General features: G+C 38.8%; 2 protein-coding genes and 2 pseudogenes across 2 annotated transcripts; 2 read left to right on the plus strand and 2 right to left on the minus strand.

Annotated features, from left to right (window-relative positions):
• Nucleotides 1–3,030: 3,030 nt before the first annotated feature.
• LOC109703356 (histone H2B type 1-A) lies at nt 3,031–3,414 on the minus strand. The gene has a single exon (XM_020188450.2). The coding sequence runs from the start codon at nt 3,412–3,414 to the stop codon at nt 3,031–3,033; it is 384 nt and encodes a 127-aa protein (XP_020044039.1).
• Nucleotides 3,415–3,731: 317 nt separating this feature from the next.
• On the plus strand, nt 3,732–4,124 carry H2ac1 (H2A clustered histone 1). Its single transcript, XM_020188453.1, has one exon. The coding sequence runs from the start codon at nt 3,732–3,734 to the stop codon at nt 4,122–4,124; it is 393 nt and encodes a 130-aa protein (XP_020044042.1).
• Nucleotides 4,125–5,786: 1,662 nt separating this feature from the next.
• LOC109703359 (serine-threonine kinase receptor-associated protein-like) lies at nt 5,787–7,016 on the plus strand (annotated as a pseudogene).
• A 3,180-nt stretch (nt 7,017–10,196) lies between these two features.
• LOC109703358 (E3 ubiquitin-protein ligase RNF152-like) lies at nt 10,197–10,811 on the minus strand (annotated as a pseudogene).
• Between the last annotated feature and the right edge of the window lie 6,069 nt (nt 10,812–16,880).

Genomic DNA, 16,880 nt, shown 5'->3' on the forward strand with positions numbered 1-16,880 from the left:
GTGAAGTCTGTAATTTAGGCAATTGCCATCAATAGGTCATGGATAGCAATTAAATTTTGAACTGTATTGTTGAAAACTGGTATTACTGAACTGAACTGTGGTAACTGAAATTCATTTATATCAAAGCCATACAATATGAGGACTGCCTTTGCAAAACAGCATCCACTTAAGAAGCTAAGAAAAATAAAAATATTAAACCAGCTAATCAGAAAGGTTAAATTATGAAAAAGAATAAAAGTGGTGAAAATAAATGCAAAAGTATAAATAAACACATTTTTAAAAGAAAGGATTAACCAATATGTAATGTGGTTTCATTCAAGATGAATATGCTAATCTCCAAGGTACTATCTTTAAATAATTTTCTTGAAAAATTTATAATTTTGGTACAAAATCTTTTCCAAATTACTAGCAAATCTAAATAAACAATTTCATAAAAGAAAAAGAAACTTAAAGAACTATTACTAAGAAAGGCATCGAGTCTAAATTCTTTCAAAACTGAATTTTACCAAAGTTTTAAAGGCAAGAATAACAATGCTATTCAAATACTTCCAGAGTATAAGCAAGGCAGCTTATCATCCACACTAATTTTTGTGATTGAATTAAAAAATTCAAAAGACAAAGGGATTACACACAAAAGAGAAAAATAACGACCACCTAAGTTTGTAACATTGAGTCATAAATTGTGAATGAAACACTGGCAAGCAGAATTCAGCACCCTATTTAATGTATAACATATGATGACCAAGCTGGGGTGTATAGCAGGAATTTGAGGATAAATCAGTATTAGGAAAGCTATCAAAATAACTCATTATAATGTATTTAATGATGAAATATTGGTGAATATATCCAGAGATGCTGAAAAGGTGATGAAACTCAACATCCATTCTTTATTTAAAACTCTCAATAAAACAGATACAAAATAATTCTTCCCCATTACATACTTAATCAGAACTAATGCAGAAAGGTCTTCAGCACAGTCAAGGACAAAAATATGTACTGCCCACATTATATTGGGGGGCATCTTCTCTAGTCAGGAGATTTCCCATTGTTGTAAAGTGCATGCCACTGAATTCAGACAGGTAAAAGACATTAGAAGTATAGCTACTTAAAAGGAAGCAGCAAAACATTGAGCATTTTCAGATTATATTGTAAATAAGGAAAAACTAACAAAATCTACCAGAAAACTGACATGGAAATAAGTCAATTCAGTGAGGCAGAAAATGGATATTAAAATGCTGAACAGAATGCAATCTTTCATATAAAACAACAAAATATTGAAACCTATTAGTAGGGAAATACATAGCTTACAATAACAACCGAAACAAATTACCTAGAGTTAGGTATTTTTAGTTAATACCTAAAATTAAAATTAAATTTTAATTAATTTTTTAACACAAAATTTATATGAAAGCAACTGACTTGTTCCCACAAATCATGGTCCCTTGTAGGGGGCTGACCTGGATTCATTTCTATAAAATGGACCTGAGAGGAAGTCCTCTAGGAAGGCTCTCTTTGCTCTCAGTTTGGCAGGTAGTTCCCTGCCTTTCCTTTAATCTGCATAAACACTGTGATAAGCATGCCAGTAAAGCTGAGGTGTGGAGAAGGGCAGGGGCAAGCCGACTGCAGAGCAGCAGAGCAGGGCTCCGACCATCTTACCGGTGGAACTTTTCTGCCTTTGGGCATCCTGTTGAGTGGTGTTACCTCAACATCACTTACTGCCAAAATATATCTGATATAAAAGCTGTATCAGGTTTAATCTGGAGAAAGATGCTTTTTCTAGTTCCTTTTTGCCCAAATAATCCTAATAGTCCTTGGGTAACTGGAGTAGTCTGTTGAGTGTGGTCACAAAATTGAAAAAGACTTGGAGCTGTGTGGTATCTGCTGCTTCCCAGGGTCTCATAAGGGCAGCTGGGACCCCTGTCTAGAGATGATGCTACCCTCCAATACAGTGTGGATCCAAATATCCCATCTGTCACTTCGTTGGAGGTGACAGGCATGCAACAACCTTGAAAGGGCTGTTTCACTTATGCAAAAGTATATAGCACTTTAATTTGATTAACTTTTCCTGTACTTTCATATATTATATCAAATGAATTTTTTAATGTAATGAAAGTATTGAAAGAAAACATAAATGCACATTTTTGACAAAAATAACAGCTTTATTTATGAGTGAAGATATGGAGGCACTCACTCACAAAATGCCAAGGAAAAACATTTCCTGTTTTAGCTAACAAAAAATAAAAATATACATCATCAGGGTTTTCAGTTAACAAGATTCAAAGTTATAATTCAGTGTCATCACTTGTTTTAAATGCATGTCTGCTTTTGAAGAACCCAAGTGATCCAGTAATACAGGACATCGACACCATTCTTCGCGATTCTATCATAAAACAAAAAAGGCAACCACACCCTGAGAACTGTGAGACTATTTGGAGTGACAAGGAAATTCAGCTAAATTACTGTTTGTCAGGTCATTGTGGTGAAAGATTATTCCATTTGTAGTGCTTTAAACTCTCCACATTCCAATGTTAACATGCTCTCAGCAAAATTAACATGGGGAACCCCCTAAATATGATAAAACATTGAGCCTCAAATCCCAGCACCTTGAGACCGATTGGTGCAAAGCAAATTTCACGTTCACAGCACCGTAAAAGGAAAGGAAGAGCAGACTTCCCAAAGTCCATGGTCTATTCCAAAACTTCAGGCCTTTTCCTTTTGATAGGTTGGGAAACGAGTCCCAGCAAAGAGCTCTCTTGTGGCACTTACCCCAACGTCACTTCTACATGTGCTCGGACCATAAGAGCTCCTTACAGCTCCCAGTAGCTCTTACTGAGCCTGACCTAGCCTTTCATAATCTACCAAACAGGAAATGAGGCGGCACTGGAGCACGGTTTAGTCAAACATGACAGATTAAAACCAGTATCTAACCTTACAGAACTACAACTAAGTAAGCACACAGCTCTTCCCCCAGAAGGTATAGGTGGCTCTTAAAAGAGCCTTTGGTTTAGAAACGAACTTAAAGTGACAAATTTACTTAGAGCTTGTATATTTGGTAACCGCTTTGGTGCCCTCGGACACGGCGTGCTTGGCCAGCTCCCCGGGCAGCAGCAGGCGCACGGCCGTCTGGATCTCCCGGGACGTGATGGTCGAGCGCTTGTTGTAATGCGCCAGGCGAGACGCCTCCCCCGCGATGCGCTCGAAGATGTCCGTGACAAAAGAGTTCATAATGCTCATGGCTTTGGAAGAAATGCCAGTATCAGGATGAACCTGCTTCAGCACCTTATAGATGTAAATAGAGTAGCTCTCTTTCCTGCTTCTCTTGCGCTTCTTCCCTTCCTTTTTTTGAGTCTTAGTGACAGCTTTCTTGAAGCCTTTCTTCGAAATAACAGCGCCCTTTGAAAACAGCTCTGGCATAGCCAATAATACTGGCCTAAGGCGTTAACAGTGCTTAACAGTCACAGCTCGAGGAAGCACCCAAGAAACAAAGGGCGCCTACAGGCCTAAGGACTGGTATTTATAGGCCCAGAGCTCAAGTGCCGTGTGAGCATCTGCTATCTGATTGGATAATGTTAGTGGCGTGTATGCAAATAAGATGATTCAAGTACTGTTTTCTGATTGGCTACACAGCCATCTGCCAATCAGGTGGCAATCACGCCAGCCCATCAGACTATAAATAAACCTGGCAGGCGGCTTAGCTTAGGTCTGCCTTGCCACGGTCTTGTGGTGCGAGTATGTCTAGGCGTAGTAAGCAGAGCGGAAAGTCACGCGCTAAGGCTAAGTCTCGCTCTTCTAGAGCAGGCTTGCAGTTTCCTGTGGGCCGGATCTACCGCCTGCTCCGCAAAGGGAACTACAGCGAGCGCATTGGGGCTGGTGCACCAGTGTACGTGGCAGCAGTGCTGGAGTATCTGACCGCTGAGATCTTAGAGCTAGCAGGCAACGCGGCCCATGACAACAAGAAAACTCGCATTATCCCGAGACACTTGCAGTTGGCTATCCGTAATGATGAGGAACTCAGCAAGCTGTTGAGTGGCGTGACAATCGCTCAAGGTGGTGTTCTCCCTCACATCCATACTGTGCTGTTGCCAAAGAAGACTGAGAATGACCCCCAGGTTCAGGTCAAGTAGTTACTCCAAGTGGCAAATCTAAATGCCTGGCGAGAAAAACAAAAGGCTCTTTTCAGAGCCACCCATAATTTCAGAGAAGACTGTGCATGACTTACAAAGGGCCATGGTTGAGTGATCACTTCTGAATAGACAACTGAACGCTTTATTACCGTTAATCACTGTGCTCTTTAGGTTTTTGGTTGTACATGCTGGATGTTGTATTTCTGGTCCGTTGAGAATAATCGCAAATAGTAGTGCCAGCGTGGAGCTCTTCAGAGCAAACTCCTAATGGCAGCAATGCTACTTTTGCCAACACCTGGGTACCCAAAGAGCTAGTTTCTGCCTTCAGCCTTGAAGACCAGGTTGCTTAAGGTTCTGTAGTGAAGGTAATCCTATTTCAGTTTTTCAGTAAGAGGCAGTCACTCAATGACCAGATCACAAATAGGCTAACCTTGCAGCTCCCAGTTTAACTCAGACCTACAGTCTGACAAGGTTCTGTGATTCCTCTAATGGATTTCCCAATATGTTAGTGTCAGTACGGTAAAATCTTTTGATATGACAAATGAAGCCAACAGCTGTGAGGTAAACTAAAGTTTGCATATGAGCATATGTTAAGAAGCATCTGTGAATAGCTGCTACTTGAAGTAAAGGATAACAAGATTGCTTAACATGTAAACAAGATACATTAAGAAACTTAATACATGTGTGATGGTGAGAGACCTGTTAGTCTTAGGGCAGAAATGTGACAAGACCTATTATAATTCTTCGAAATTCTGCCGGGTATTGAGGCGGGGGGAGGGAGGGGGCGGAGTGGGTGGTAAGGGAGGGGGTGAGGGCAGGGGGGAGAAATGACCCAAGCCTTGTATGCACATATGAATAATAAAACAATTAAAAAATAATAAATAAATAAATAATAACCCACACAACCAAAACAAAAAAAAAAGAAAAGAAAAGAAATTAGGGCCAATGTTTCAAAATTTTTCACTAGTAAAAGGAGGGAAATAGTTGCTATTTATAAACACCAAGAGAAATGTCATATTTTCCTAATTTACTATGCTGACCAATTCAGTAGATAAGTGCTCCACTCTATCTTTGGGTCTTCAGTTCCTTATAAAGGCTCTTATGTCACGTAAACTTTGTGTTAAATAAATTTGTATGGTTTTTTCCTGTTTATCTGTTACGTCAATTTAACTCTGAAGACCAACTGAAAAACTTTAAGAGGTTAGAGGTAAAGTTTTCCTCCTCCACAAAATCATGGATTTCTCATAAACAACCATAGAAATCACAGAAAAATGGAATATCTCCAGTTATGAGGCAAAAATCACCCCCAATTTAAAATTCTATGCTTTTGTATAAGAGTGAAATTTTTTTTTTTTGGACAAAAAACTTGGAAATTTTGCCTCTCACAGATGCATCCAAAAACAATTACTATTAAAGGATGTATGAGGTTTCTTTTGCTTTATAGCCCTGGCTTGCCTGGCACTTGGAATCTTCCTGCCTCAGCCTCTTGAGTGCTGGGATTACGGCATTACCACCAACTCTGGCTTTAAAGGACATGTGTTGAAATAAAGAGATTGAACTCAGAAGAAAAGACTGAGATGCATGAAGCAATAATGGTGCTGCAGCTGAGAAGACAGCGCCCTCCCTCCGCTGACCAGCAGCATCACCCTGTTCCCTGTCACCATGGCAATGAGGCAGACGCAGCTCACCCACTCGGGCCACTTCAGTGGATTTGAACTTTAGTGGCATCATACTGTATTGCTGTTTTGCTATTTCTTTCTTCCTTTACTCTTCCCTTTCTCTTATCTTCCCTCTCTCCCTCCCTCCCTCCCTCCCTCTCTTCCTTCCTTCCTTCCTTTTGGTGATACTGGAGTTTAAACTCAGGGCCTCAGTCCTCATGCTAGTTAAACAGGTGCTCTACCACCTGAGCACTCCACCAGCCCTTTATGGCTATTTCTTAATCAGTGCTTACAAAGATGGTAAACCCATGTTAATGCCAGGGAAATACTGGAGACTGCATTGGAACATTTTCGGGTTATAAAGGTGATGTTTGGGGGTGCAACATTGAATAAGGATACCACCAAAGTCGATACAGCAGTCACAGATTTCACAGCCAAAGTGTGGGATGCTGTCTCAGGAGATAGATTGATAACCCTGGCTTATAAACATTGTCAAGACGGTGGATTTTATGCAGGATAGTAATTATTTGTTAACTGGGGGACAGAATAGACTGTTACACATATATGACTTGAATAAACCTGAAGCAGAGCCTAAGGAAAGCAGTGCTTACAATTCTGGTTTTAAAAAGGCTTTATGGTGCAGTGAGGATAAGCAGATTCTTTTAGCTGATTATAAAACGGTTTGCCTTTGGGATCAGGCTACTATGACAGAAGTGAAATCTCTAAATTTTAATATATCTGTTAGCAGTATGGAATGTATTCCTGTGGGTGAGATCCTGGTTATTACTTAGGGATGATCTGTTGCTTTTCGTAGTGTAATAAATTTGGATCCACTTAGATCTTTTGAAGCTCCTGCATCCGTCAATTCTGCATCTCTTGATCCTGAGAATTCCTTGCTGCAGGTGGTGAACATCTTAAACTTTATAAGCATGATTGTAATAGTGGGGAAGAATTAGAATCCTACAAAGGACATTTTGGTCCCATTCACTGTGTGAGATTTAGTCCTGATGGAGAACTCTATGCCAGTGGTTCTGAAGATGGAATATTGAGATTATGGTAAACTGTGGTAGGAAAAACCTATGGCCTTCAGAAATGTGTGCTTCTTGAAGAAGATAGTGGTGAGCTGACAAAGCCAAAGAACAGTTTTCCGGAGACAATAGAAGAGGAGCCAGAAGAAATTGCTTTTGAGAATTCAGGTTCCATCTAGTCTTCAACTCCTGAAGTTAGGGCCTGAGCATCAAGCATGTGACACAGATAGTTTATAATTTATGGACAAAGTGTGCAAGCAGAGAAAAGCATCAGCATTCCAGAGTTACTCTCTGCTTACAGTAAACATGACAGTAGATAATGGGGAATATGAATTAGCTCCAGTGCTTCCACAACTGATTTGGTGTTGCCTGTGAGAGAAAACTCAGAGCATCAGATGAAGACAGGTGAAGTCAAGCTCTCGTAATACAGCAGCCTGTTATGTTTTTAATGAATTTGTCTGAGCCAACATCCAATTCCTCCTATTATAATTAAATTTCTAGTAGCTGCTTGTTATTATGAAGAAGAAAAATATATTGGCTTATTTTTCTGATTTTTTCCTTAAAAAATAAATCATTGAATGAAAAAAGACGATAATTATAAAAGATGAAAGAGGAGGCCACACCAAACTAAAGGATTCTAATATCTTGTATTGTTTCTGGAAGGGTAAGCATACTAAGTAGGTTATATTTTTCTTCATTTGGGTACATATTTTATGCCACTAACTGTGACCACTAAAATAACAAAACTAATGTCCAGGGAAAAGGTAATAAATCAATTAATCCAATGGAAAGCAAGAAATCATAGAAGGAAAGAAAAGCAAAACAAATTGCAAAATACAAAATAAAATATTAGAGGTGAATTCAAATAAATCAGATGTCGAAATGAAGATAAATAGGTGAGTATAGTTTACAGTAATTTATTATACATTCAAAATAGCTAGAAGAGAGGATTTCTAATGTACCCAACACAAACACAATAAAAATGAAAAATATCTGAAGCAATGGAAATGCTAATATCCTGATTTGATCATTGCATATTATATATATCAAAATATCTCATTATACTCCATAAATATGTAAAACTATGTGTCAATTAAATTTTTTCAAACTTTTTTTATTTTTTCAATTTATTTTACATTTATTCTATGATTTCAGTATGCATACTAGCTAGCATACAAAGAAATCAAATTGTCTGGGTCTTCCAGGGCTATTTTCCAGCCTTGCTTTTTGGAACCAATCAATGCCACTATTTTCAGGGATTCAATAGAACCTAAAAAACTTATATTTGAGTGGAGTTCATGACAATACCATTTACTTCTTGAAATCCACAAAAGGAATTAGGAGACCTATAAAATTCACAGCCATTTCTGAATGTACACACACCCAGGGATAGAATTTATTCTTCAAAACTAGCAGATCTTTCTTTTTGAGCATCTATGAACCATTACACATTTTAAACCAGTTGAGAATTCATAAGTGACTGGTTCGCTCATATTGGAAATGGGAGCTGTTAGTTTACCTTGCCACTTTTCTTAATAAGAACACTATTTTGAAATACAAAAGATTTTCTTGCTTATACCAACAAGATGTCATTGGAATTCTAAAAGGTTTGACTCTTGTGGATAACATATTTCAAAAATAATTACAGTCTGTTTATTATAACATCTAGCTGGGGTTGCCATTGGTTGATGATGACATTCGTGGCTTTCACAAACCCCAAAAGTGGGAGAAAAGACAAGCTCATCTGACACTCTCCATTTGTGCCCCGCAAATACACAGCAAAGGAGCAAGTTGAGTATTGGAAGTGACTGAAGTAGATGTCTTACAGGGGGGATCCAGGTGTCCACAAGGTGGCCATGTTTCAGACACTCAACTCATCATGCCTACAAAGTTACACTCCAGGATTCTTCTGGAAAGACTCAAAAAACCTGAGGTAAATCAAATTACACATACAAATACACAATATTTACATTTTAAATTCATATTTTGTGAGATGGCTTGAGAAAAACTGGCATCCAAGTTTCCTGTGGGATCACACATCTCTCATTATTTCTTGGTTTATTGCTCCCATTAGCGTTCAGCTAATTAGAGCTCACCACATAGTGAGCTCTAATCACAAGTGAAGAAAAATAATGAAGGTACATGACAACACACAGCACACTGGAAATACTCATTCAGATATTTCCTTCAAAGAAAGATGGTCCATTACACTTATTTTGATTTAGGTGTCATTCAAAATGATAAAAAGCCTTAGCAACTAAATGAAGACTGGGTTTCATTTAAAAAAAAGAAAGAAAAGAGAAAAAAAAGCAAAGAAGCCATCGTTGTTTGTCTTCACTGAGTTTTTTTTTTTTTCGTTTATTCATATGTTCATATGTTTGGGTAATTTCTCCCCCATACCCCCCACCCCCTCCCTTTTCTCCCTGCCCCCTCCTTCCCTCTCCTGCCATACCCTCTCGCTTCCAGGTAGAAACTGCCCTGCCCTTATCTCTAATTTTGTTGAAGAGAGAGTATAAACAATAATAAGAAGGACAAAGCATTTTTGCTAGTTGAGATAAGGATAGCTATACAGGGAGATTCCTAGCATTGCTTCCATGTACGAATGTGTTACATTCTAAGTTGATTCTTCTCAAATTGACCTTTTCTCTAGTTCCTGATTCCCTTCTCCTCTTGGCCTCTGTCGCTTTAAAGTTTCTGCATTAGTTCCTTTGCATTGAGGACATCAAATACTATGTTTTTTGGGTTTCTTACCTATCCTCATATCTCCCTTTTGTGCTCTCGCCTTATCATGTGACCAAAGTCCAATCACCTTGCTGTGTTTGCCCTTGATCTAATGTCCACATATGAAGGAAAACATGATTATTGATCTTCTGAGCCTGGCTAACCTCGCTCAGAATGATGTTCTCCAGTTCCATACATTTACTTGCGAATGATAAGATTTCATTCTTCTTCATGGCTGAGTAGAATTCCATTGCTTCACTGAGTTTTTACATAGATTTAAGGTTTGATTCTACTTGTACACACAGCATCTTAGTTTTCACCTACTGAGATGGTTGTATGCATGTGTACAGTGTCTAAGGAGACTATGTCTATCTTATAACATGATTTTGAAAAATCATAAATTTTCAAGAGGAAGCATGCAATCATCTTCAAAGCTGTGACCATCAACACAGAACCATCCGCCTGGAGTCTTGCTGAAACTCACCTTCCACCCTTTGTGTCTGTCTTCAGGTGAATCAAGTGCCAACCCAGAGCCCAGTGCTTGGCACCAAATGGTCAATGTCGCAGCCCCCCTTCACCCCCCCATCTTCTCACCAGAATCCCTTCACCAACACCTGCTCAACCCCTAAGTTGGCACCCATAAGAGCCTTCCCTGACCCACAGGTTCAGGCACAGGATATGACAGAGAAGCACTTAGAGATGCAAGACATGGTGTGGAGGACGACGCCAAGGAGGAAGAAGAGGACACAGGCCACCAAGATGACAGTGCGCACGCCAGACCACGTGGAGCTTTTCACCACACCCCGCCTGTCTGGCTCCTCCTCCACTGCCTCCTGGGGAACCCCAGCTTGCAAGCGCTGTTGTTCAGCAGGGATGGTCACCACGGTGACAGACTTCTACTGGCTCCCAGGCAGCAGGCGACAGCCCATGCTCCCAGCAGCAGCGTGCGCTCCTTGGAGATAGGCAGGGGCAACATATAGCACCCATTGCTCAGTAATTTGATGAAGACTAGGGAGTGCTTAGTAGTGTGCAGGCTGACGATGACCACCAGGACCTCAGGGTCATCAGGCAATTGCGACATGGAGAGCCCGGGGCAGCTTGGTGATGCCACGGCACCAAGGGCACCTCGTGTCCTTCTGTTTGGTCCTCAACCTCAACTGCTGAAGGTGCTCGGAGCAGCAGGTGTTCTTGCAATCCAGCAGCGTGGGCCTCCCCCGAGGGCTGTAGGAACTGAAACAGATCTCACATTCCATTGTGGAATCCTGGGACAGCGTCTCCATCGTGGTCCGTGAGCAGGAGCGACAAGGCCAAAAGGACAGAAGGAGCCAGCCGGTTCTCAGAGGCCACCACTCTGTGTTTTTCCAGTATCACAAAGGGATGGTGGAGTTCACAGGCTTCTAGCGTCAAACTTATTTTTTGTAGTGCTGGGTACTGATTGCAGGGCCTTGTTCCATACTCAGCCACATAAGCCCTCTACCGCTGAGCTACATGCACAGCCGAGTTTTTGGTTTTGGTTTTTTTTTTTTTTTAACTTCTTCAGAACTTTTATTTCAATGACCAGACTTAACTTCTTTTTTTATACATGTTAGTGGGTTTTAATATGACATTTTCAAGACTTTGATCACATAATTTTTTAAAGTGGGGAAAAAAAAGGAGGGTAAGTGATTAAGTTTGCCAGTGAAAAGATACTATTTGACTAGAAATGAAAGGGCTGCATCCTGTTTATAAAATACACACCTAAAACCTACTGACCCAGAACACTTAGAAGAAATGAATGGAAAAATATGCATTCTAGATAAAATTACTGCTCTAATTGTTGTTTTTGCAATGTTTGTCACAGAGGTAATGTAATTTAATGAAAAAAAATAATTTAGTGATGTCATTATTTGATAATTTAAAAAATCATTTTAGGAAGATGTGCTATTCTTTATTTTGTTGACACCTAAAATATAGCTTTATATATTAAAAAATAGCAGAAATGGATGAATTCATAAGCGTTATATTTTAAAATATATGTCTTAGAAAAAGATAATTGCCCTTATCACATGTTTGGATGTTTAAGATACACTAAAACTAAAAACATCAGGGTGTAGTGCCTCAAGCCTGTAATCCTAGCTCCTCAGGAAGTACAGATCCAGAGGATAGGTGAAAAGTTCACGAGACCTGCATCTGAACCAATAAAAGCTGGACATGCTGGTGCATGTCTGTTTTCTCAGCTAGGCAGGAAGCATAACTAGGAGGATCACCATCCAGACAGGCCTAGAGAATAAAATGAGACCCTATTTTAAAAATAACCAAAGCATAAAAGGGCTGGGGACATGGTTCAAGTGATAGAGTACCTGCTTAGCAAGCAGGAGGCCCTGAGTTCAACCCCCCCAATACCACCACCACACACATGCACACACACACAATTTAAACCTCTGGTCTTTGTTTTAGGCTTTCTGTCACTATGCCTCTGTCTCTAGCCATATCTCCTTGTTTTAGTCTCCCTGTCTGTCCCTCTGCATCTCTTTCTATGCCTCTAACTCTGTCCTGTTCTAATATAATTAATCAGCATCTACTTGTTGGCATGTGTTCCTGTAAAAGCAGATCATTTTGTAAGTCACAAAGTGGGTAATAAGATAGTCAGCATTGTTACACCCGTGGTTTAAGTCATTGGAGAAAAATGGCTTCTTTCTTAATTTCACTTTGAAAACTCCTGGGGAGTTTCTCAAACTAGTCCAGCTTATGTTGTACTGGGGGGAGGCTAGTCGTGTGAGAAATGATTTCTTTGGAAATCATGTGTCTGTAGGATTGAGGAGGATGCCATGAGTTCTATGTATAGGAAGGAGGTTAATTCAGTCCTATAATTGCCCACTATGAGTTATGTGAACCATTAGGGACAGTCTCATATACATAGTGTTAGAGTGTTTTATAATTTTTCTGTCTCTGATGACTTTTTAAAAATACACTTTACACAGGACTGGAGGAGTGGCTCAAGTAGTAAGAGTGCTTGCCAAATAAGCATGAAGCCCTGAGTCCAAACCCCATTGCCACCAAAAAAATACACTTTACAACACTGTGCAATGCAGTTGCAAATATATAAACAAACCCTCTTTTTATAAATGTACTTAACAAATTATGGAAATACAAATTGGACAAAATATAGCCTCTTTCTACCACAATGCCTGGCAGTTTTTGGTAGACATTCAATAAATAATGAAGGAAGAAAGGAAAGAGGAAAGGGATGCAAATCCTAACAGAAAAATCCACAAAAATAATAATCTTTAAAATTGAAATGAAGGAAGTTCACCGTAATATTCATTTTTAAAAGTGAAGCAAAGATACAGGAATATATTTTCTCATCATAGTTCTGCATTGTGCTGTTGCCTCAACTGCTCTAAAGCTGCTTTTGCTCAGATTACCAATGGCCAATCAGTGGCTTTTTCTCTGTTCTTATCCTATGTGACCCAAATATTTTCTAACTCAAAGATTTCTTGCCCATGACATCATTTTTTCTAATTTTGCTGATACTTTTTGACCCAAATGTTTCCCTTTTTTTCACAGAACTCCTGTCTGCTCACATTTGAATGCTTACTTTCCTCCATGTATTTTTCCTTGGTGACTATTTTCAAACTTATGCCATTAATTGCCATCTACATGCTGAAGAGTCCCGGAAAGACTGTGAGCCCCCTTCCTTAAACTCCGGACTCACAGATTTATGATTTGTTCCATAAATACTGGATGCACACAAAGTGCCAGATATACTTCTAACCAACATTTCACTATTACAAGTAATGCTGAAACAAACATTTATATGTATGTGGTGTTTTCCTTCTTCTGCAGTATTTCCTTAATAGTACCTATTTCCAGCATTGGAGAGACAATGCGGAACAACTCTGAGAAGGCCCTGTCCTCATAAGCCCAGGTTCCTCATGCTACTTGGAAGTACATCCTCTCATCATCAAGCCTTAAATACTTACTGTTTTCTCTCCATTTACCAGGCCTCTGATTAATATCTCTCAGCTGTTACACTTACCTTCCGGAACAAAGCTCATGACTTAACCAGTGTAGAATCTAGCCCCTTCCAATGTCGCTAGGCTCTTATCAAGCTTATACTGTCATCATATAAATCTACTTGAGATTCCTTAAACCCATTTTGCTTTAATTCATCTGCGCCTTAGTTGAAGACATTGCTGTAATGCTATTCAGCTAATTTGTTTCTATAATTTGTTTGAGCTTATCCTAATACATTACATCATTTGTGAGGTTTTCCTTAACCATGCCCCTCTTTGGGTCATTTAAAAGTCCTTACTTCATGACCCTATTGTACCACGAATGAACCACTAATAGATTTTAACATATTCCATTGGAAGTTGTTCATTTTTATAACTGCCTCTTTTCTTAAACTATAAAATTTTATATGCTGGCTTGATTGCCTAACCTTTTACAGTGCCTAAAATAGAAGACGCAATCCAATGACTGTTCAAATTCTTCTTCTTTTTTTTTGTTTTTTTGCAGCACTTTTTGTTTGAAAGCAGGACTTCACACTTGCTAGGCAGGCACTCTTTACCACTTGAGCCACTCCACCAGCACTTTTTTGTAATGAATTTTTTTGGAGATAGAGTCTCATGAAGCCTTAGCTGACTTCAATCCATGATCCTCCTGATCTCTGCCTCCTGAGTAGCTACGATTATAGATGTAAGCTACTGGCACCCAGCTCAAATTCATTAATGAGTACATTTTTGTTCTGGCTCCCAGCTTCTTACTTTTTAGTACTTTAGCAAGGTAATAACAATATGGAAAATTGAGGGGGAAATGTACCTACGTTTCTTTCACTTTCATAGATTTATTTTTACTTGTGTTTGGTGTACAAGCCTTTATGAATATAGAACATTTTTTACTTCACATTCTGATTGTTTTGGAGATACAGCCTTAGATGATTTTTCTTATTATATCATTTTTCTTATTCTTATTTTCAATAGCTATATAATGTGATGTCCTGCACCACTCTGGACTCTGATGGCAAGAAAGTCATTGCCATCTGTGTCTCCTCAGCCTTGAACCTCCAGAATCAGGAGCCAAAATAAATCTCTTTTCTTTTTTTTTTTTTTTTTTGTGTGTTACTGGGGTTTGAACTCAGGGCTTTGGGCTTGCTAGGCAGGTGCTCTACCACTTCAGCTACTCCTCCAGCCCCTAAACCTCTTTTCTTTATAGTACACAGACATTTCATTATAGTGACACAAAGTAAGCAAAGTTATGTTTTCTTTAAAACGAAAACAGTGATAGAAATCCTATGAAATACAGACTTATTTCTGTAATTCAGGAATATACCAATTGACTGGAAAATATTCTATTATATAATTGTTTTTACCCACGATCACCAATTCAGTTAATACAGTTAAATGCTATTATTGTACCTATTTTACAGGTAAAGACATTAAGCTTATTTGAGGTTACAGAGCCAGCACCGGTGCTAAGCATTTCCGCTCAGAAAGTATGATTGCAGAGCCCACCTTAATCACTGTACTTCAGTTGCTGTCCCACAATTAAGTTAACTATAGCAGTCTCCCGTTCTTCACTACTCAGGCTGATTGCACTAGTTCTTTATTACAGTCAGTGCTGTAGTGAACATCTATGTGCAAATAGCTTTTTTCCCCTGCTGAAGTATTGGCTCCAGCCATTCCTAGATACAGGATAATTGGCCTAAGAGTATGCAAGATGTTATAGCTTTTTTACATAACATGAAATTTCTCTTCCAGAGTGTTACATCAAAAGACCATCAGCAAAACATAAGCGTTTATCTACTTCATTTTGCCCTCATGAAATTTGGTATTATTTCAATAAAGATTTTCTTATTTGGTATGATAAAGCCTTGCCACATTGCAATATTAATCTGGATTTCTTTTTATCAGAATGAGACTGAACATTTTCATATGTGTGTGTGTGTCTTTGCTAGTTAGTCTTATCTTGCAAAATGTCACTTTGGGTCCATTATAAAATAATTTAAACAACAAATTCACATTACTTGTTTTCTAACATTATAAAACAGAAGCTTTGTTAGGCCCCTAATAGAATATTTTTAAAGTTTGACTAAAATAGTTTTACATTGCAGTTGAATTTCTTAAACTATGTCTTGATAAAGAACAAATTCCTTATTTCTTTGTGGTACTGGGGCTTGAACTCAGGGCCTACACCTGGAGCCACTCCACCAACCCTTTTTTGTGAAGGGTTTTTTAGAGATAGGGTCTTGCAGCACTATTTGCCTGGGCTGGTTTCGAACCACAATCCTCCTGATCTCTGCCTCCTGAGAAGCTAGGATTACAGGCGTGAGCCACCAGCGCCCAGCTCTTATTAATTTGAAATATGATTACACATGAGCTTCTTTAAAGTCAAATATAATCATAGCTGACACCAGAGGGAGCCCAGTAGGCATTCCATGTGAAAACATATCAAATTTTTATGTGTATCTGAAATGATGCTGGAGAAAAAAGTTTAAATTATGGATATTTCATTTAAAAAGTTTAAATTATGGATATTTCATTTAATAGGTCCAGGGAGAAAAATAGAAATCAGTGCTTAAGATACAGATTCAGACTTCAAACTTTCTGTGAACTGGGAAAAATACAAAATCAAATAATAACTAAATGAGCAGCAATTATAGAACACCCACAAATGCCTACACAGACTTTGTGTCAATTACTATTTATGCCTCCTATGAGCATGTAAAAATCAGACAGGCCTATTTCAAAACCCAGCTTTCTGCTTTCAAGCTAAGTGTTTTGAACTGGTTACCTAATCTTTCTGTGCCTCATGACAATATTTACTTAACAAAGTTGTGAAGATCAAAGCAATATCAAGTCGTAAACCTCTGGCACATGGCACACACTCAGATATATTAATTCTCTTCTTCATCTAGAGCAGTGGTCCTCAACCAGGGGTTGGCAAAGTCTGGAGACATTTTTGGTTATTAAAACTGGCTGGTACTACCCAAAATAGCTAAGTTATGGAATCAGTCTAGGTGTCCATTAGCAGATGAATGAATAAAGAAAACGTACATATGCACAATGGAGTATTGTTCATCTATAAAGAAAAATGAAATCATGTCATTTGTGAAAAAATGGAACTGGAGACCATCATGTTAAGTGAAATAAGCCAGATTCAGAAGGACAAATACCACATGTTTTCTCTCGTGTATGGAATGTACGATTGAAAAACACACATAAAAGTAGAAGGGGTAACATTTGTGAAGAGGAAAGAGTTGCAGACCCATGGGAGAAGGGAAGGAGGACAATAGACTATAGGGGGAAGGTGAATATGATCCCAGTACATTGTATACAATATATAAAAATGTCATAATGAAACCTGTT

This window comes from Castor canadensis, chromosome 8 (genome assembly GCF_047511655.1).
Source record: "Castor canadensis chromosome 8, mCasCan1.hap1v2, whole genome shotgun sequence".
NCBI classification, from domain to species: domain Eukaryota; kingdom Metazoa; phylum Chordata; class Mammalia; order Rodentia; family Castoridae; genus Castor; species Castor canadensis.